Source organism: Semicossyphus pulcher, unplaced genomic scaffold (assembly GCF_022749685.1).
Source record: "Semicossyphus pulcher isolate SPU_LCO1_2020_fin unplaced genomic scaffold, fSemPul1.0.p SCAF_40, whole genome shotgun sequence".
Lineage (NCBI taxonomy): Eukaryota > Metazoa > Chordata > Actinopteri > Labriformes > Labridae > Semicossyphus > Semicossyphus pulcher.
In genome coordinates this window covers 504936-527500 of record NW_027211716.1, presented here as the reverse complement: position 1 = coordinate 527500, position 22565 = coordinate 504936, and the positions used below count along the sequence as shown (strand labels likewise).

At 46.8% G+C, this 22565-nt stretch overlaps 1 protein-coding gene across 1 annotated transcript in view; it reads right to left on the bottom strand.

Moving 5' to 3' along the window:
• The window catches only part of hcfc1b (host cell factor C1b), a 21097-nt gene extending 262 nt beyond the window's left edge, over positions 1–20835 (bottom strand). Inside the window, exons 1-31 of the mRNA XM_069680712.1 lie at positions 20111–20835; positions 19087–19235; positions 18640–18800; positions 18328–18530; positions 18046–18130; positions 14633–14739; positions 14365–14544; positions 13924–14244; positions 13691–13839; positions 13340–13507; positions 13028–13255; positions 12831–12923; positions 12547–12748; positions 12346–12461; positions 12084–12219; positions 11839–12008; positions 11595–11763; positions 10060–10157; positions 9787–9918; positions 7084–7167; positions 6936–7002; positions 6719–6852; positions 5851–6015; positions 5564–5753; positions 4490–4609; positions 1960–2162; positions 1701–1823; positions 1374–1559; positions 878–1175; positions 628–682; positions 1–477 (exon numbers count right to left, since the gene is read on the bottom strand). The exon at positions 1–477 is cut by the window's left edge and continues 262 nt beyond it. Coding sequence (XP_069536813.1) covers positions 438–477; positions 628–682; positions 878–1175; positions 1374–1559; positions 1701–1823; positions 1960–2162; positions 4490–4609; positions 5564–5753; positions 5851–6015; positions 6719–6852; positions 6936–7002; positions 7084–7167; positions 9787–9918; positions 10060–10157; positions 11595–11763; positions 11839–12008; positions 12084–12219; positions 12346–12461; positions 12547–12748; positions 12831–12923; positions 13028–13255; positions 13340–13507; positions 13691–13839; positions 13924–14244; positions 14365–14544; positions 14633–14739; positions 18046–18130; positions 18328–18530; positions 18640–18800; positions 19087–19235; positions 20111–20291 — 4713 coding nt within the window. The 5' untranslated portion in view covers positions 20292–20835 and the 3' untranslated portion in view covers positions 1–437. The remainder of the gene's footprint in view (positions 478–627; positions 683–877; positions 1176–1373; positions 1560–1700; positions 1824–1959; positions 2163–4489; positions 4610–5563; positions 5754–5850; positions 6016–6718; positions 6853–6935; positions 7003–7083; positions 7168–9786; positions 9919–10059; positions 10158–11594; positions 11764–11838; positions 12009–12083; positions 12220–12345; positions 12462–12546; positions 12749–12830; positions 12924–13027; positions 13256–13339; positions 13508–13690; positions 13840–13923; positions 14245–14364; positions 14545–14632; positions 14740–18045; positions 18131–18327; positions 18531–18639; positions 18801–19086; positions 19236–20110) is intronic.
• Between the last annotated feature and the right edge of the window lie 1730 nt (positions 20836–22565).

Below are 22565 nucleotides of genomic sequence, written 5' to 3'. Positions count from 1 at the left end.
CAGAAACAACAGGAGAAACTTTTCTGACAGACGTTCATGAAAAAAAGAAAAACTAAATATTTTGATGTTACAGAAAATTTACAACAGAGCTGGTTTAACCCCGCCCCCCTGCAGAGGCCCCGCCCCCTGTTAGCTCCATGACATCTATTCTGATTTCATAGAGCAAGGGAGGGCGAGAGACACAGACAGACAAACAGAGAGAGAGAGAGAGCTACATCCACAGTAATAAACTGAAGCTTTCTAATTTCCATCTGAAGCCACTGACTCCGCCCCTTGCTGTCTCCATGACAACCAAGAAGAGGGTTCGGTTGATAATGAGGAACGGTTGATAATGTACAAATATCCTACAAGTCTTTTATTTGATCTGTTTCCTGTCGGAGCCCCGCCTCTTCCTCCATGTTGACATGGTAACTGGCTCAGGGGAAGGCTGGCTCCTCCTATTGGTCGGTTCTGAACTTCTTTGGTCCGACAGGTTTACTGAAGATAAAAAGACTAATTTTGAGCAGAGAAATGTTGAACGCACTACGATGATGATGTCAGAGGGCTGTGATTGGTTGGATCACAGTGTGTGACCCTAATAACATGACAAACATGTTTCCTGTTTGTGTAAGTGAAACGAGTTCTTACTGGTCAGGAGACGCTCCCGCTCGCTTCACTGCTGGTTTAGCTTCTTTACTGCTCTCTACATGAGACACAAACACATACAGGTCATTAATATACTCATAGTTATGACATCATTAATATTAACACCTTTAAAGTGAACAGCTGTTTATCAGACCACACATACATTTGTTCCTCTCACGATCATCTCTAACCCCCTCTCGTTGAATCAAACATTACACCTGCTGGCTCCTCCTTTGGTCGTTTAGATTCTCACCTTGGAGCCACCTGACCTGAGTGGCCGGCCCATAGCCCTTCTGATTGCGGGCGGCGATGCGGAAGATGATGGCGGGCTTGGTGGTGTGGTCAATGTGTGCGTTGGCGAGGCTGGAGGACTGGACCAGGCAGGATGGGCTGGGCCCACAGTACACCCTCATGAAGGCCAGCTGGGCTGGACCAGAGCAGGGGGCGGACCCAGCCTGGCTGGACTGGATGGCCAGGTACACAGAGTACTCAGTGATCCTCCCCGACGTGACAGCAGGAGGCTCCCAGGTGAGCTGAGCCCCGCCCAGGTTCTACAGGAGCACAGGGGAGATTAGAGATGGAAGACATTCTGAATGAACAACATTTCCCATGAATCCACCAGCTCACAGTGTTAAAGTAAGAAGTGACGTGTGGCTCGTCCTACTGGTCTCTGGCCTCTAACACATGATAGTCTGAGTTATGACAACACAAACATCCTGTATGACATCACAGACAGGAAGTGGGCTCACCTTGCTGATCTTGATGGCGCAGGGTGCCCCAGGGAAACCAGGCAGACATGTTTTAAAGGCAGACACTTCAGAGAACGCCCCACGGCCACAGATGTTGATCCCCGCAACACGAAACTTATACGCCGTCCCCGGCTGAAGCTCCGCCTTCCTCATCTGACTGTAGTCAGGCATCACACCTGAGTCGTCCTGCAGGTAGACATCATCGATGACATCAATAACATCATCAATAATATGATGTTAAACTGGATCAGCAGGTGTGTGTGTGTGTGTCTGTGTGTGTGTGTGTGTGTGTGTGTGTGTGTGTGTGTGTGTGTGTGTGTTTCTCACATCGGCCATGTTGTCTCCGTAGGGAATGTAGTAATGTGACACCACCATGTTGGTCACCTTGATGATACCGACATCGTACCACTGACTGTCCTTCACTGATGACCTCACCGCCACGCTCTGCTTCTATAGGCACACGGTTAGCATGTTGTTAGCATGCAGTCTGTGCAATACTGCCCCCTGCTGTTAGCATGTTATTAGCATGTTGTTAGCATGTAGCCTGTGTCATACTGCCCCCTGCTGTTGGCATGTTGCGTCTCACCCCTGCAGGAGCAGCGTTGCCGTTGGTCACCTCAGGATGTGCAGTGGCAGTTTGAATCTTAGCCAGGCTGGCCGTCAGCTGAGGGGCGGGGCCAAACGTACTGGCCAATCGAGCCACAGCGCTCGTCACAGCTGATGATGTCAGCTCGTGTCCGTTACTCTCTGCTGCGGGGTCATTCAGGCTGTCTGCTGGAGCAAGGCCCTCTGGGAAATGAGAAAAAAGTAAATACTGCATCCATATATACTGCATCCATATATACTGCATCATATATACTGCGTCCATATATACTACATCATATATACTGCATCATATATACAGCATCATATATACAGCATCATATATACTGCATCCATATATACTGCATCCATATATACAGTATCATATATACTGCATCCATATATACAGCATCATATATACTGCATCATATATACTGCATCCATATATACAGCATCATATATACTGCATCATATATACAGCATCATATATACTGCATCCATATATACTGCATCCATATATACAGCATCATATATACTGCATCCATATATACTGCATCCATATATACAGCATCATATATACTGCTTCATATATACAGCATCATATATACTGCATCCATATATACTGCATCCATATATACAGCATCATATATACTGCTTCATATATACAGCATCATATATACTGCATCCATATATACTGCATCATATATACTGCATCATATATACAGCATCATATATACTGCATCCATATATACTGCATCATATATACTGCATCATATATACTGCATCATATATACAGCATCATATATACTGCGTCCATATATACTGCGTCCATATATACTGCATCATATATACTGCGTCATATATACTGCATCATATATACTGCGTCCATATATACTGCATCATATATACTGCATCATATATACTGCATCCATATATACTGCGTCCATATATACTGCATCATATATACTGCATCCATATATACTGCGTCCATATATACTGCATCATATATACTGCGTCATATATACTGCATCATATATACTGCGTCCATATATACTGCATCATATATACTGCGTCCATATATACTGCATCATATATACTGCATCATATATACTGCGTCCATATATACTGCATCATATATACTGCATCATATATACTGCATCCATATATACCGCATCCATATATACTGCATCATATATACCGCATCATATATACCGCGTCCATATATACTGCATCATATATACTGCGTCCATATATACAGCATCATATATACTGCGTCCATATATACTGCGTCATATATACAGCATCATATATACTGCGTCCATATATACTGCATCATATATACTGCGTCATATATACAGCATCATATATACTGCGTCCATATATACTGCGTCATATATACAGCATCATATATACTGCGTCCATATATACTGCATCATATATACTGCGTCATATATACTGCATCATATATACTGCGTCCATATATACTGCGTCATATATACAGCATCATATATACTGCATCCATATATACTGCGTCCATATATACTGCGTCATATATACAGCATCATATATACTGCATCCATATATACTGCATCATATATACTGCGTCATATAGACAGCATCATATATACTGCGTCCATATATACTGCGTCATATATACAGCATCATATATACTGCGTCCATATATACTGCATCATATATACTGCGTCATATATACTGCGTCATATATACTGCATCATATATACTGCTTCCATATATACTGCGTCATATATACAGCATCATATATACTGCGTCCATATATACTGCGTCATATATACAGCATCATATATACTGCATCCATATATACTGCATCATATATACTGCGTCATATATACAGCATCATATATACTGCGTCCATATATACTGCGTCATATATACAGCATCATATATACTGCGTCCATATATACTGCGTCCATATATACTGCATCATATATACTGCATCATATATACTGCGTCATATATACAGCATCATATATACTGCGTCCATATATACTGCATCATATATACAGCATCATATATACTGCATCCATATATACTGCATCATATATACTGCGTCATATATACTGCATCATATATACTGCGTCATATATACCGCATCATATATACTGCGTCCATATATACTGCATCATATATACTGAGTCCATATATACTGCATCATATATACTGCATCATATATACTGCGTCCATATATACTGCATCATATATACTGCGTCCATAGGTCTGTATAAAGTAGTTTTAGTTCCAGTGTCTGTGTTCGGTGTGGTAAGTCGAGGAGTCTCACTCCGTGTATGTGCCCATCAATAAAAGTGATTGTGATCTCTTGAGGTCAACAGAAGCTCACTCTCACATTTTTAATCACCTTTACAGAAAACATTTAATCAGACTGTCTCTGCTGTGTGATTATTCATCCAACCTTGCAATCATAATTAAAATAAAGTGCCATGTCATGATGTGATGTGTCTGTGCAGGTGACACTGACACCAGTACACCAGGTGTACCTGTGAGAACGCCGCTGGGCTCTGGTTGATTGTTGACATCCTGAAGCTGCTGCTGGACCAGAGCTGCTAGATCCTGCTGGGTTAGAACGATGGGGATGGACTGATCCACCAAACCCTCCCCTACACACACACGCACACGCACACACACACACACACACACACACACACACACACACACACACACACACACACACACACACACACACACACACACACACACACACACACACACACACACACACGAAGAAGATTCAGTCCACACAACTGTACAGATCACATGTAACCTGAAAATGATCCACAGGTGATCTGATGGTACTTTCGTTTGTCGTGACGTCATTTCCTTTAAACGTAACTCTGTGCAGCCTGATGGTTCTGTTGTTTCTGTCGACATGCTGAAGCGCTCATGGTTTGTATTTAAACCACTGTGAGGACAGACCTCAGCAGAGTGGAACAGAGAGTAACACCAGACACACGGACGTCGTGATGGTGTGAGAAGAGCCCTGCACATACAGTTTTTAATTACACCTGTTGTAAATATTTTGCATTACAAGTATTGTTTTTTTTATTCTTACTGCCCTTTTTTTTAATCTTTTTCTATTTAAGCCTTTTACTTATTTTCATTGTCGTTCTGACAGAACTGTTCTGCACCTGTTATGTGTAAACCTACTTTGGAACCCTGATGCTGATGAAGTCTCTCTTCAGTGTTGACATGGATCTGAAAGAGCTGAGATCATCTACCACAGAACTCCTCGAACAACTGGACCTGTCTACAGTTCAGCAGGTGTTCGAGGTGTGTTCCGGGTGCTGCAGGACCTGCAGGTGGTCTGACGTTAAGATGAAGGAGAACTTTCTGTTTCTTTTCAACAAGTTTAATTTAGTAGTTTAAACCTTTTATTTCCGGATCTTTAAAGATGTTAAAATAGAGTGCTCTCAGACTCATGCTGGTCTTTGATTGGCTGCAGGCTGTGATGTCATAGATCATGCAGGTGTTAAAGCAGTGAAGAACAGTTAGGTGTGAGGTAGGGATCAGAGTGGAGCTCCCTGGGGTTCATATAAAGTATAGCTCTCTCTCACCCATGTGTCCGGCCGCCTGTAGGACCGCCTGTATCGTCGCCTGCTGGACCGCCTCATCTGTTGTCGTGGTAACAGCCAGCTGATCTGGGGTCAGTCCTGTCACCATCAGGGTCGTCGTGCCGGAGACGACCTCACCTCCGTCCCCTTCTGATGACATGAGCTCCTGAGGAAGACCACCTTCTGAGGTCATCTGAGAGAGACGAGCCGATTGGTTAGAAGTCTGTGTGAGTGCGTTTCTGTGTGTGAGTGCCTGTGTGAGTTTAGTGTTTCTGTGAGTGTGTGTGTACCTGTGCGCCTGCCTCGCTGCCCTCCACGTGAACTTGTAACACTGATGCTGTTGATGACATCACATGTCCTTGGCTGTCAGTCTGCATAGGCTCCTCCCCCTCTTCTGCTGCCATCACTGCCTCCGAGGACTCCACCCTGCCCTCTCCGACCAGTGAGGAGATCTCCTGCAGACAGAGAGGATCATGGGACATCATTGTGTGTGTGTGTAACACAAACATGTTGACATCAATTAACAGGCCTGTGGTGAGTTTATACTCGTGTGTTAGTATTGGATCATATATTAATGTTACGAGTGTTACTCCACTACATTGTGTACTTTTACTCCAATACATTTCCCCAAACAATCTTCGTTACTCGTTACTTCGTCAATCAGAAGACATTTGTTGGTCTAAAGAGTGTGGCTTTAACTGAAACACGGCTTTAAACAGAAAGGTTGATGCTGGCAGTAAAGCCACATCGTGGACGCCAACTGGACTAAAAACCTCAAAGAGAAGAAGATTGTTAACTTCCCTACTCCGCCCGGTGCAGCGTCACTTTGACGATCTCTCTCTCTCTCGCTTAACCACTCACCACTCAGGTATGGCTTTCAGGTACTTTATTCTCCACTGTATATATATTACTATAATATATGACATGTATAATGTGTGAAAGATCTCATGAAACCATAGCAACAATGATTCTGACCCTGCGTATGTGTGTGTTTGTTTCTGTTTCACAAACTGGTGCCGCTCATTACAAAGTGCAGACGTGTGTTCTCATCATCAGACACCTTCACAGGTAGACTGCTGGTTTTGAAAGAGCAGGACAGCGCTGAGATCACACCTGGTGGTTGATCAGTGAAAGTAAAGGTGTGTGTGTGTGACTTACAGGTATGGATGGTCCGGGGGTGGGTGTGGCCTGTGTAACCATGGTAACAGCTCTGCTCTGGCTTGCTGTGGAGGGAGTGGGGTCAGAGGAGGGGTCTGTGGAGTCTGCCTGCAGAGCGTCTCCACCTGGCTGAGCTGGAGACAGAGGACAGGAAGTGATGTCACTGCGACAGCCCTGTGTAGTGATTGGAGAGGCTCCAGGTGTGTTAGCAGGTTACCTGTGGCTGTGGTGGCAGTGTTGGTGGTCCCGGTCTCGTGAGTCTCACAGGGTGGGTTGGAGCACACCTGAAAGCAAAAACAGTCTGAATTCAGTCTGCACAGTTTGACCAATCAGTGCTCACCTGTCTTAGTCAGGTGTTCTCTCACCTGTCTGAGTCCTCCTGCTCCGGCTGTGGTGGCAGTATTGGTGGTTCCAGTCTCATGAGTCTCACACGGTGGATTAGAACACACCTGAACCAGACATGAACACACCTTTATACAAACGCTTGGATGAATACTACATTCTGATTGGCTGCAGGGTGTCCATTAACTCCTGACAACAGACACCTTCCAGGTACGGTAAAATTCGGTGTAAAAGACTCACTTTTAATAATTTGGTTAATAAAAAGGTTAATATTGTGCTGGCTGCTGTGTGTAGGTAAAAGTACATGAAGTCACTCCTAGAGGTTAAATTAAACTTATAGTAAACATTAAACATTTTGCACCATAATAATGCACCAGGTTAGAGGGACCTTGTGAATCGGAATGGAATTGAATTGAGAAATCCTTATCGATACCGAGCCCTATTACCGTAGGCTACCAGCTACTGCTAGCTACAGCACCGGTAGCTAGGTAGTGAAAACAGAGGAATATAACTTGTACACACGCTTTTATTAAATAGCTACAGAAAACCTTTTCCCTCTGTGGTACCCCCAAAACAGACTGCTACTTATATTCCGGATTTTACAGTTAATCTGCTGACTCTTGCTAGCATAGCATTAGCTTTCAGGTGAGACCTGTTCTGTCCACTGGATTTAATGGACGTCTCAGAGAGCAGAACCTTTTGGGGCTGTGTCACGGCAAACACAACCCTGGGAAACGATACTCCAGCTCTCGTCTAAGGCTTCAAGGAGCCTGTTGCCCATGCATATTAGTCATTAGGGCTCGGCAATATGATGATATATCTCGTCAAAACGATATTCAGTCTGCACAGTATCGTATGCATTTTCTATTTCGCCTCTATCGTGGTCGCAAAACCAGCAGCCAATCTGCTTTACGACACCTGAGCGTGACGGCTGGGTGCACGTCAACAGCGTGTCCGATCCAGCCAGCTCCGTCTTTCTACATGAGTTTTACCTTAATAAAGGCCATAAACACTTTGAATAGGTTCGCTTTATAAAACTCATTTAGATGGATTATATACAGGAAAGAATGAAGAGGTGTCTGCTCAACTGTAAATAATAATTGATAAACGTAAATAAAACATATACATTCATCACTCACTTTTCTTTACCTTACAGGTTTCGGGTTGGCCTTAACAGAAAACGATCTTATTCACATTAGAAACGGGACCATAATGAACACACAGCAAAAGCAACCGTTTGAGCCGAGACGGAGTGAGAGAGAGAGAGAGAGAGAGAGAGAGAGAGAGAGAGAGAGAGAGAGAGAGAGAGAGAGAGAGAGAGAGAGAGAGAGAGAGAGATCGCAAGGGTGGGAGAGAGAGAGATCGCGCCACAATGTTGTTATTACTTTATGTTTTACAAACACAATGTAGGTTCAGGCCTACGTGAGACTTATGACATTTTATTTCAAAGAACATTAAGCAGGAACCGCAAAAAGGAGCCTGTGAGTGACTTCTTCTACCAAACAACTTCCTAGAAATGTAAATAATCAAGGAAAAAAACAACAACTAAACAGCTGATCCGGAAACACTTCAAAATAAAAGCATTGTGAACAAAGAGGGGAGTCAGAAAGCAGGATCGGGCTGTTACTCTCCATGCCTTTAACATTCTCTACAGGAAGAGGTGTTAATATTGCTGTCAGAGATCAATACATTACATTTCATATTGAGGGCGAGGTCTACATTTGATTTATTTTTCATCCCTAAATTGACTTGAAATTGTTAAGTTTGCACTTAAGTTCTGACCAAAAATACTCAGTACTTTTAATTTGTCAAGTATTTAATTCATACAGGATTATTCAAAAACAGGCTTTACCATGTGGTTATTTCATATACACTATTATTTGTTAAATTACTTAGATATTATAATATTATATGAAAATATATTGTTATCGATGTATGAAAAATCCAAAATCGTGATATAGGATTTTTTCCATATCGCCCAGCCCTATTAGTCATTGGCTTAAAGCATTCGGCTACCTACCTACCATACCTATTGTTCACTCCCTGCCCGGCGCCTCTCTGAAGCTCTTAGCTCATGGCTAGCTCGCTCTCCATGCTCTGACACGTCGTTGCGTCGGTGCTCTCTTTAAACAAAACCAGGTAATACAGGGTAACTCGGCGGTCTTCTTCTCATGCATGAGGCAGATGTCTGTTCAACACGTGCAGGTGTTTATTCATCAGACTAAAGCAGAAACGGACTCGGAGCTCGCTCGCCTGGTGAGAGAGCAGCAGGTGAACGACACATACTGGGAAACTTAACATACCCGGTCTCCTCATCATCTCATCCAGTCTCTTCAGATGTTCAACATGAGTCTGGTTCTGCTCAAGGTTTCTGCCAAAGTGCTGCTCATGGTGATTTATGTTGGGCCTCTCTCTAAATAATGTAACAGGTACGGTCTACACCTGCTCTGTCTGTAAAGTGTCTGAGATAACTGATTGTGATTTGGCTATACAAATAAAATTTGATTGATTGATTGATGCAGCACTCCAAACATTTTCTCACTCTGCAACTCCCTCGTCCCGGAGTCTCAGTCACTTCGGCAATGACTCCTTTCATTTGACATCGGCCGTGTGACTAGGTAGGCCCACCCCCCTAGGCTGACAGCCAATCAGGAGACGGTGTGCCATGTCGTTATCCCTTCATTTACCAGTCCGTGACCATCACCTGCTGTCAGGTGTTCTCTCACCTGTCTCAGTCCTCCTGCCCTGGCCGTGGTGGTGGTGTTAGTGGTTCCTGTCTCGTGAGTCTCACACGGAGGATTGGAGCAGGTGCTCCCTGAGTTCAGACTGACAGAAGCCGAAGGCTGGTGGGAGCTCACCTGAGGAGGAGGGGGAGGAGAGGGAGGAGCTGAACACACCTGTTACCTGACGGATGTTGTTATAATCTGGAGGTGATGTGTGTACTCTAATAAATTCTCCCTGATACCGATACCTGATCAAAAACCTGTCTGTTAGCTCACCTGCGGCTCTCGGCTCATGCTGGCGGCAGCTGTCGTGGCGGTGTTCGTCGTCCCAGTGTCGTGCATCTCACATGGTGGGTTGGAACAGACCAGCATCACTGCAGCATCATCAGTGACATCATCAACACACCTGATTACAGTGCTGTGGTGGCAGATCTGCTGTACTTCTGGTACTGTATGTGTCCACAGTATTCTGTCGTTAATGAGTAGTATGTTTATCTAGTAGTAGTATCTGCAGTAGCAGTAGCAGTGGTAATAGTCGTAGTAGCAGTAACAGTAGTATTAGCAGCAGTAGTAGTAGTAGTAATAGTAGTAGTAGCAGTAGTAGCAGGAGCTCCATTAGAATTGACTTGGCTGGTCATTTTCTTCTCCAATGTTACAGTTTCATGTAGCAGACACTTTTGTCCAAAGCGACGTACATCTGAGAGTTAATACGACACAAGCAACGATCGAGACAGGAGGGGGCGGAGTCAGGGAGAGCCAACAAACAGCTTCAAGTGTGACCGGACACTGGTGCTGACAGGCAGAGCACTGTCAGCACCAGTGTCTGGGTAAAGTAAAGACATTTTATTTCAGTAGGACATTCAACTAGTCTTTTCTGTTGATACGTAAAGTTTTGTCTGCGATGCACCAGCAGTCGTGTCTGTTGTTGACCGGCTCGATAGACTTACTGTGTTTATAGTGACATCTAATGGCAGTTCAAAGACGCTGCATCTTGCGTGTAGTCTGATGCAGATCTAATAGCCTGTACGTGATTCTATTACACTATCCATCTCAGCAAACCCTGCTGTACTCCATCTTTCTCTCATAATTAATTGGACTGTACATTCATATTCATAACTCACAGAAAAGAAAAGGCAACTTGACAGCTGGGCTTGACTGAGTTCACGAACTCTTGTCGTTTTAAATGTAACATTTTATGGTTTTTATTAACTATTAAAGATACAGGTGGATGGATGGATATGTTTGTGCACATGCACGTTCTAAGCAGCAATACCGTACATAAACTGTCAGCAAAGGAAAGAGGAAACACTTTGTTTGTTGGTAACAACAAATAGACTAATTTAAGAATCCCGATAAATCCTACGTGTCGACAGTTGGTGGCGGTAACGCGGCGCATTTGGCTCCAATCCACCAATAAAATACAACAGAACAAAGTGACCAGTTAAGTCAATTCTAATGTAGCTAGCTTCGGCGTGCTAGTCGCCAGCCACAGAGGCTAATGACCAGCCTAGCCAGTAGCCAATCCAGTGGGTTGCTATGTTAGACGCATGACTTGCCACCCCGGTCGAATGAATAGGCGGCTTCTCATTTACCACCGTCGGCCTCTCAGTTACCTGCGCTGGCTTATTATTGGCCAGATCATTAGCTGGCTTCGGCAAGGATGTAGCCACCTTCGGCCTCTCAATAGTCTTCCTTTTGTCCTTTATCCTGCGCCATTAGAACCCGTAGCAGCTGCAGTGTCTCCCCCCTTGCAGTAGTAGCAGTAGTAGTAGTCGTAGTAGTAGTACCTGTAGCAATATCAGTAGTAGTACCTGTAGCAGGTGCATTGTCTCCACCCTCCCCCCTTGCAGTTGTAGTAGTAGCAGTAGTACTCGTAGTACTTCCTGGGTCCTCTGAAGTAGGAGAGGCCATGATGGAGACGGGCAGGTCCTGGACCAGCGGCTGAGCCTCAGCGCCGCTCGGAGTCGTGATGAGAGTCACCTGTACACACAATACTGCAGTATTACTACAGTTATACTCTACAGTGCTGCAGTACACAGGTGTCAGTGTTGTTACCTGTTTGGGTCCTGATGCTGTGGCAGTTGCCGTGGTAATCTGTCTGGCCAGCGTGGCGATGGTTGCTAGGCTGGTGATGGGCGTGGCCAGGGAGGCTTTGGAAGCGGAGACAGCTCCACCTGCTGATGTGGTGGAGACACTTCCAGTTACTGTCCCCAGACTGGACACACCTGACACACACACAGGCTCAGCTCAGGTGTGTTGCACCTGGAATAAAGATCACCTGATGTGTGACCAGTGTTTACCTGTGGTTGCCTTGACGACTAGCGTGGTGACGGTGGGTTTGGAGCCGACAGCTCCAGGTGACACAAGTCTGACTCCGCCCATTGGGACGGTCCTAAGTATCGTACCTGGCGTCCCCGGAGCTCCTTTCAACACCACCTACACACACACATACACACACACACACACACACACACACACACACACACAGGTAACAAATGTACACAGGTAATATACAAGTAATATACACACAGGTGTGTGCGTGTGTGTGTGTGTGTGTATTACCTGTGTGAGTCCCTGTGGGCCTGCCGTGGTGATCTTCGGGACGGTGGTGATGATTTTTCCGGCACTTCCTGTCGTGACCATCTTGGTGGTAAGGATGGTGAATGGACTGTTAGCACCTAGAGGGGGAGGAGCTTCACTCTGTCAATCATCCTAATGTAAAATAGGTTAATACTCAGGTGTATGCAGGTGTGTTTTCTGTACCTGCCCCCCCCTGCAGTGCAGACACTGGGATGGTCTTGATGATGGTGGTTCCCGGTTTGCCGGTGGTTGCCGGGGTGACCCCCAGGATGTTGGGTTTGGTGGGCACGGCTCCGGCCTGCGCGGTGCTGAGCAGCGTCGTCTGCTTCCCGTCTGCTGAGGTCACCAGCTTCAGGACAGTACCTGCAGGGAGGGGGCCCTTTGTCTGACGGGGTGGGAGGGGTTAGAGAGTCAGCTGGGGGTGGGTTTAATATTACATGTCACACAGGTGATGTCAGTCATCGTACCTGCAGGATCTGTGTGATGGGGCTGCTCCCGGTCTGACCAGTCACAGCTCCACCCTGCACCACCATCTTGCCAAGATTACCAAGGTTACCAATCTGAAACAGAAGCAGTGATGTCATCAGGGCGTGAAGTGACATCACAGCGATTTGTTTAGTGATTCATTAAAAATTCTAGTCAAGGTGCAGATGACATCACTCACCAGAGCCCCGCCTCCTCCCGCACCCAGTGGACTGTTAACGAGTGTGATGGTCTTTGTGACTCCGCCTACCACCGTTGTGACCACCTGAGCCTGCTGGGACACAGTCACCGTGCCCGATTTATGCACTGTGATGATTGGTCGGCCAGGGGTGCCGGGGGTGGAGACTACAGAGGCTCCACCCACCTGAGCGGCAGCAGTCTTTAGTATACGAGTGGCCGGGTTGGTTACCTGTTGAAAGGAGACATGTTTTATATGATTCTTTTCAGCAGCACTAACAGCAGTACTACATTTGAGTACAATGTGTACAGTTACCATGGTAACAGAAGCCTGTTTGGCAGGCAGGCCGGCTACAGTCTTTACGACGGTCGCTCCTGCGGGGACGTTGAGCGTTGCGCCAGTGGATGGAGGGATCTTCTGAGTCGCTGCAGCCGCTGCCGCCAGCGCTGCCATGCCGCTCATCTGAGGACTGCCTCCTCTTGGCTGAGAGCAGACAGGAAGCTGGTGTGAGGATATATTAACTGTCATTAAAGAGTCAAAGCTTTCAGCCACATCTCATGGTCTTCATCAGACTGAACCATCTCCATGACAACAGAGCAGACTTCCTGTTTTGATGAAGACCATGAAATGTGGTGAAAAGCTTCGGAGAACGGAGGAGCTGTTTACCGTTGCCTGACCAGCCTGAGCAGGTACCACCATACGTACACCTGCAGGAAGTGTTGTCACAGCGACTGGAGATTTGGGCGTGGCCTGCCTCACTGTGACGATGGAGGCTCCGCCCACTGCACCTGGAGCAGCTGCCACCTTCAGGACCGCTGTTTGATCACAGGAAACATGTGAGGAACATTCAGATCTACTTGCTCTCTCTCTGTACATCTACCTGGACAGGCGTGTCTTGCCTGGTGCTCTGCAAGCAGCAGCCAATGGGCTCCCAGGTACGCAGGCAGTAGGGGAAGGGAGCAGCGTCAAGCCAGACAGAGGGACCGGCTGGCTGGCTGGTGCTGTGGCGATTGGAGCGGGGCTCTTGGGGGAGCTGGCTCCAGGTGTGGCAGTGGGGACAAGGTTGGAGGCAGGTGAGCTGGTTGCAGGTGTGGCAGGAATGTCATACTTCTGCAGCTGCAGCAGGTAGGTTTCTGCGGTCTGAGAAGGCCCCCAGCTCACCTCCAGAGACGACGTGTTTGCCCGAACCAGCTGCACCCGGGAGGGGGCGCAGGGACGCTCTGAGGACAGACAGGTGAGACGGACAGGTGAGAGAGAGTCAGACAGATAGACGAGATCGGATGAGACTGACCGCCTAGACCTTTCTCAAGGTGATGCAGGTGTTATACATTGGTCCTCACCTGTCTCCAGGTACCAGAGGTCCTTGCAGCACACCTGGTTGTTCCAGGCCTTCCTGTAGCCATCTCTGCCGCTCCACACGTACAGTCTGGAGTTGATGGCGACGCTACAGTGACCCGCTCGAGCTCTGGGGACGTTCTCCTCCAGACTGTCCATCAGCACCGTCTCCCAGCACATGGTGTCTACACACAGACAGGGGGTGAGACAGGTGGAAAGACAGGTGGACAGGTGTGTGTTTGTGTGTGCGTGTTTATGTGTGCATTTATGTACCCAGGTTGAGGCAGGCCAGTGTGTTGGTACACTTCCACTCCTTCTCATGAGTCGCCACCTTCACATCGTCCATCACCAGCGGAACCCAGCCTCCAAACACATACATCCTGACACGCAGACAGGTGGAGAGACAGACAGGTACACACAGACAGGTGGAGAGGCAGACAGGTACACACAGACAGGTGGAGAGGCAGACAGGTACACACAGACAGGTGGAGAGGCAGACAGGTACACACAGACAGGTGGACGGACAGTTAGTTGTAGGTTTCCAGTACAAAAGGTCAGATCAAGAATTACCTGTGGCTAGTGTGTGTGTGTGTGTAGTGTCTGTGTGTGTGTGTGTAGTGTCTGTGTGTGTGTGTGTAGTGTGTGTAGTGTGTGTGTAGTGTGTGTGTGTGTGTGTGTGTGTGTAGTGTGTGTGTGTGTGTAGTGTCTGTGTGTGTGTGTGTGTGTGTGGGTGTGTGTAGTGTGTGTGTGTGTGTGTGTGTGTGTGTAGTGTGTGTGTGTGTGTGTGTGTGTGTGTGTGTAGTGTCTGTGTGTAGTGTGTGTGTGTGTGTGTAGTGTGTGTGTGTAGTGTGTGTGTAGTGTGTGTGTGTGTGTGTAGTGTGTGTGTGTGTGTGTGTGTAGTGTGTGTGTGGTGTCTGTGTGTGTGTGTGTGTGTGTGTCTGTGTGTAGTGTGTGTGTGTGTCTGTGTGTGTAGTGTGTGTGTGTGTGTAGTGTGTGTGTAGTGTGTGTGTGTGTCTGTGTGTGTAGTGTGTGTGTGTGTGTGTGTGTGTGTGTGTGTGTGTAGTGTGTGTGTGTGGTGTCTGTGTGTGTGTGTGTGTGTGTGTGTGTGTGTCTGTGTGTAGTGTGTGTGTGTGTCTGTGTGTGTAGTGTGTGTGTAGTGTGTGTGTGTGTGTGTGTAGTGTGTGTAGTGTGTGTGTGGTGTGTGTGTGTGTGTGTGTGTGTGTGTGTGTGTGTGTGTGTAGTGTGTGTGTGTGTAGTGTGTGTGTGTGTGTGTAGTGTGTGTAGTGTGTGTAGTGTGTGTGTGTGTGTGTGTGTAGTGTGTGTGTGTGTGTGTAGTGTGTGTGTGTGTGTGTGTGTGTAGTGTGTGTGTGTAGTGTGTAGTGTCTGTGTGTAGTGTGTAGCTGTGTCCAATCCAGGGGCTGCATCCTGGGAGGCTGTCCACAGAGGATGAGTCATTCATCGCCTGCGTAGACGTTAAAGCTGCAGTAGGTTAGACGGAGAAGAGCGCCAGCAGCAGAGGGGATGTGATGTGAGAAGCACGTCACATGTAGACTTCCACACTCTAATTGTTCTCTTTTCTTCACTGTATTAAGTTTTAATTCACAATCTACTTTAATCTGATCACTTTGCTTTGCTTCAGTCCCCCAACACACCTGCACCTCTGCTCTCTGCACAGCTTCTGGCTCCGCCCCATCTTTCTGTCTGTCTCTCTGTCTGCTGCGTTGACTGCCTTCATCAGCAGTCTGTCAATTCAAAACAGCACGTGAGCCACGTGTGCACGAGAGACTTTATTAATGACGAAGCGATCGATCGTTACCGAATGACATGTGCACCTTTTATAAGCTTCATAAACAGCGAAGATCAATGCACTTACAATAGGGACGTACGGAGATACACAATATGATTGTTTAGATTGCGTAACAGAACTGTATGATCGTGTGCAGACAGAGAGCGTCCGATGTCGGACTCTCTTTTGCCGTTAGAACACTGTGAGGAGTAAACAGGTCCCGCTGTTGTTTATTTGGTTGCCACGACTTCACGTGCGATTAATGTCCTGTGACTCCTGTCACTGTTTCAGTGCTCTTCCTCAACGAGGAGAACAGGTGAACGACTGTTTATTTGGAGTGTACATCTCCGTCATTTAATTGCAACTTCAGGACACATTTTCGAAATCTGAAGCAGCTGCCCAGCAAAATGTAAAATTATTGCCGCCGCTGCTAAATGTATGTAGCGGAAACACTGCCCTCCCCGCAGAGGAGGCTGTCACGTGCGCACAGGTTAGTAACCACGGCAACTGAAGGAGCTAGATATACAATATGTAAAAACGTGAAATGACAACAACCGCAGTCGTTGTATTACACCACCAACACTATCGAAGCAGATACACATCACACCAGTAGAAATCAGTGTTTTTGCTGTGAACGGTAATCTACAGCTAGTTCTATTTAGAACCAGCAGAACTTCGTTTGCTAACAGAGACTGTGGAAAAAACAGCCAGCTAAGCAGTAACACTGATGTTGAGCACATTTAGCCGTGAGAGCACAGGCACACAGAACGACCAGGAGGAAGTCTGAAACGGTAACATCAGCCGCACTGAGAACAAGCTAACAGCCCGACTGCAACACCAATGTAACGTCAGAGTAACCGCAGACATCTCAGCAATGTGAAACAAAGACAGCAGAAATGAAGCTGGGGTAATTACCTGTCGAGCAGACCTGTCTAACTCAGCATCACCTTTTGATCCTCTCAGCTCCCGTAGCTCTCTCCACCTCAGAAACGCCGCTCTGATGTTTACTCTCGTTACATTTCTGTCTCAGTCCAACTCTTTCTCTTTAGCTTGCTTCTCCTCATGTCTCTTCTTCGGTGTAACGCTCTTTGTAGTGTCACCTCGTTGGCAGTGGAGGGACGGGCAGTTTGTTCATTCCTGGTGGTTGTTTTTCAGCCTTTGTGGACGCGCTGACGCTGCGCACACTGGACAAATTGAGCTCGACAGTGTGAGCATGCGCGGAGGAGCGGTGCTGCGCAGCGTGTGATTGACAGCAGCCTGAGAGACTGCTCGGCTCTGATTGGTTGTTGTGTTTCGGGAGCGTAGGATTCTTACAAATGTCATTAGGAGCAGTAGGAGGAGCCAGAGGAGCAGCCAGAGGAGGAGCCAGAGGAGCAGGAGGAGGAGCCAGAGGAGCATGATTTCACAGATTATCTAACAGTTAGTTTTAATAATGTTCCTACTGCAGCTTTAAAGCTGAACTGAAATGAGACGGTCTGGTCTACGGAGCATTTCCTGTTTGCAATACCAGCTGTTCCCGCTCTTACCCGTGCGTCACCAAATGCCGCTCCGGTCACCTAGCAACAGGTAGATAGCGGGCTAACTAGCAGTCATAACTAACGTCGAGTGAGTTAACCTTTTATTTTAAAGTGAATTTGTTTCAAGGCTCCTTTTGTTTTTTAAACATGTGTAACGCAGCTCTTCGACTGAGCTGAGACCAAAAACTTTTACATTAAAGCGTATTCCTCAGCCGCGTAAGAGTCGGCCATCTCGTTTGAACTGGCGTGCAGTGAATCTCGGGATTGGGCCGCGAAGGATGCACCCGATGGATCCTTTGTGGCCCGGGAAAAGGAGGACGCATTTGTCGGCTGCAGCTGAAGGAGCCCCTGGATTGGAACACAGCTTGTATGTGTAGTATTACTTGTTGTTGATGGTGGTGGCAGAGTGCAGGCTGCGGGGGAGGGGGGCGGTTCCACTCAGAGTTGGTCTGCTCCATGTCAGAGAATCTGTGACATCATAAGAGTAGGAACCAATCAGAAGGCAGAATAGTGGTGGATGGAAGACAATGAAGGATTAACATGTCGATGACTTCTTGGTGACACACACTGCAGCTGTACCACAGAACACTGACCCAGACAGACATGAGACACTGAGGCTGACAAGCGATGGCCATCTTTGTTTTTCCTATGTGCACCTGTCTCACCTATGTGCAGCACCCACAGGTCTCCCAGCCTGCAGCCGCTCATGCCTCCGTAGATGATGAGCCTGTTGACTCCGCAGCCGCTTGTCACCACGGCGGTGTGACTCTCTCTGGGCGGTGGCGGCTGACCTGAAGTCAGCGGGATCTCCCAGCCAACCACACTGGAGCCTGGCCGCAGCTCCAGACAGTACAGATCGTTCAGGTACCTGGGGGCACAGGTGAATATGTTTAAGAAGGGGTACTCTGAAACTAGACCAGCAGTTTTACATCAAACGGGAAGGGGTTCAGGTACCTGAGACTGTTGATGTTTCTTACCTGGGGATGTTGTTTTTGGGGTCTTCGCTATCATTGGCCAGTCCTCCAAACAGGTAGCAGCAGCTTCCAATCAGAGAGAAGCTGTGTCCGAGGCGGGGGCAAGGGGGTGGGCCATTCTTTGGAGCCTTGGCCTTCAGACGTTTCCACTCCCAGCGACTTGCCTGAACAGACAGCAGACAGTCAACAAATATAGACCGCACAGGTGTGTCAGCAGCCTCCAGGTAAATGTAAGTGTTAGATAGTCTAGCTTCACTAAGAGTGGCTCAGGACAAGCTTTACCCTGCTGGACTAGCTCCTGTGACTAACTAGCAGCTTATTCCACTGAATCTTTAGGTAGAGTAAACTTCTCTCTCAGATGTTTTTATTCTCCACGCAGTCACACGTTTCGTTGTGGAGCTTTCACACTGGATCTGTTTCATATTGTAAATACACGAGAGAACGACTGACCTGCAGCTCGTACAGGTCGCTGCTGTATTTGCCGTACTCCACCATCCCTCCAAACACCAGCAGCCTCGTCCCGTCACACACGAAGCCATAAGCAGCACAGCCTGGGGGGACTTCACCCCGAACAGCTGGGATGAACCACTGGTTAGTAGCTTGGGGGAACAACAAGGTGGACAGTTTACAAGTGTAGGTCATTAAACTACACACTGGAAAAACATCTGTAGGATGAGCCACTTAAGTATACCTCGCGCACACACTCACACCCTCCCTCTCACGCGCGCGCGCGCGCACGCACGCACACACACACACACACACACACACGTTCTAATTTCAAACAACAAGAGATTTTATTCAGAAAATGTAAATTGTTATTTCTGTTGATTCAGAAATAAAATCATTGTTCTCTTTATGTCCATCAGTCAGATTATGTGCAGGCACATGGACAGGCGACGTTCATATAAACATGATTTACACCTGTTCACCGCCACTACGACATCAACGACAAACATGTAATAAGAACATATGATAAATAAATGTAATAAAAGAGTTATGGCTGAGCTGCTGTAATCCTTCTGTGGACTCGTTTTCACTCGTTTTATCTTCATCACATTTAAAGTGTTTTCTCTTCTTTTATCCGTTTAACTGCAGCAGAGGGGCGTGTTTCTGTGACGTCATCAATGTTTTCAGTAAAAACGCGCCATTTCTCTCAATGTTTCCGCTAGAGCTGCTCAATTAGCTCAAAAGCTAACCCTGTTAGCATTGGGTGCTGAGGCTAAAGTTAGCTTCAACTAGCAGAGGCTAACCTAGCCTAACAGGCTAACATTCAGTCTGAGCCCCCAGTGAATATTCTTCTGCAGTCAGCACACCCACAGATAAAACCAAAACAAACTGTATTAGCTATTTAGCAAAATTAGGTAGCGGTTAGCTTTCTATTAGCATTAGCAAGATGTAGCACGGCTAGCATCTTACCATATGTATATATATATATATGTTTGTTTGTTTTTTTTCTCCACATAGAAAACAGTACCTGTATTGTAGACGTGAAGTTCGTCCACGATCCCCTCGTTCCCTCCACCGAACACCACCATCAGCTCCTTAATGGTCACTGCTCGGTGTCCGTGCCGGGGACGCGGCACCGGGCCTGTCCAGCCCAGGACGCGCTTCCAGCGGGGCTGTAGCACCGCTGGGGTCGTGGGTTCGGTTGCCATGACGGTGCAGTCAGGGTCCGCGCCTCCCAGTCCTCAAGAAGAAAGATAATCCAAATTCAGTCCAGTGTCGAGTCAAAGTTTAAAATCGTCTCCGGCCCGCTAACAGCGGCTCGGGATTAGCATTAGCCTGCCAACTAGCTTCCGATGCAAAGTAGCCGGCTAATTCGGAAGTAGCTGGCTATGTAGCTAGCCTTTGATTAGCTTTTCTGCGGACGGTGGCCAGCTGTCTGTCAGAGATATACTAACTTTGATTAAATATAATAAGTAAACATCATCCTCAAGTGATCCAATCTGAGGTTCGAAAAGGGATCAGTGTTATGTTAGAACAGACACTGCAGGACACAGTCCGCCATTTTAGCCCGGTAAACGTTGTGCATAGTCGGTAGGAAGCCGCTGGTAGCCGCGGAGGCTAACAGAAACCCTCAGAAACGTACATCCAGCTGTGGGTCAGTGTGCTGTACGACTGCTCCATGCATCAGTGTGAGGGAGCACTGTGGAGGCTGGGAGCTGAAGTTAAATATGCAGAACTCAGGGTCTGGGCGCCGGGCTGGGAGCCGCCATCTTGCTGCTAACAGCAACCACACAAAATACACAGCTGCTTCAGATGGCAGAGAGGCCGGGCGGCTAGGTGGCTAACTGCGTTCAAACAGCTGATCCACTAGAGGGCGCCAGTGGGCACAGCTGCATGGTACACATTATTCAATATTTAGTATACTGAATTACTTTTTTTACAATGAATGAAATATCCCACTAAAAAAAAGTTTATTACATCAGTCTCAGACATTTACTCCACATTTATTCAGTTTACCTATTTGTTAATTTAACAGAGGAAACAGTCTATTGTATCTTAAGTATACACCAGCCGTTGTTCAAGTTAGGACACGTTGAGTAAATTCGATCTAAGATTTATGTGAAATAAACAATTAAAAGCCGTCTTTAGTAACCCGTAGAATGTAGGCTTTGTACATTATCATCGTTCACACACACACACACAATACATATATTTACAGTTAAGACATAGCTTTATTAATCCTGAAGGAAATTTTAGTGACAGATAGCTCCCAAAACACAGTACAAATTAGAGAAATTCAAAAACAACTCAAATATAAGTGAAAATCTAAACTAAATATATATATTTACAGTTGTTAATGATTTGTATTTAAGCATTTTCACACCTTATTTACTGAACAAAACTTCCATAAGTTGAATTAATGATGTATGAATATAGATTCTCAGATTGTTTTAAGTGAATGTATCACTGAAGTAGTCACTGATGCCTTAATGAAGTGTATTTAAAAAGCAGACTTAAAAAATAAACACAAATCAGTGGTTTGTTACTAACGTGTCACTAACTGGGCGCCGCCAGCCGTCAGAAGTTGTGCAGCTGTTTGTCAGAAGGTCAGAGGTCAAGCAGTGAACTATTCAATCATAGAAATGATTTACTCATCTTTAATAGAAACATATTATTTATTAAGAATATCTCAAACTTTATTGTGTATAAACGTACAAAGTAAAGAAATGGCAATAAATAGTAAAGTGAACTGAATCATTCTGTCAGCTCTTTTGTTGTGGTGTTTGAGTTCAGGAACAGGGTTGATGGTAGGAGACAGGTACCAGCAGGACGTCAAGGCACCAGCAGGACGTCAAGGTACCAGCAGGACGTCAAGGCACCAGCAGGACGTCAAGGTACCAGCAGGACGTCAAGGCACCAGCAGGACGTCAAGGTACCAGCAGGACGTCAAGGTACCAGCAGGACGTCAAGGTACCAGCAGGACGTCAAGGCACCAGCTGGACGTCAAGGTACCAGCAGGACGTCAAGGCACCAGCAGGACGTCAAGGCACCAGCAGGACGTCAAGGTACCAGCAGGACGTCAAGGCACCAGCAGGACGTCAAGGCACCAGCTGGACCTCAAGGTACCAGCAGGACGTCAAGGCACCAGCAGGACGTCAAGGTACCAGCAGGACGTCAAGGCACCAGCAGGACGTCAAGGCACCAGCAGGACGTCAAGGTACCAGCTGGACGTCAAGGCACCAGCAGGACGTCAAGGTACCAGCAGGACGTCAAGGTACCAGCTGGACGTCAAGGTACCAGCAGGACGTCAAGGTACCAGCAGGACGTCAAGGCACCAGCAGGACGTCAAGGTACCAGCAGGACGTCAAGGCACCAGCAGGACGTCAAGGTACCAGCAGGACCTCAAGGCACCAGCAGGACGTCAAGGTACCAGCTGGACGTCAAGGTACCAGCAGGACGTCAAGGTACCAGCAGGACGTCAA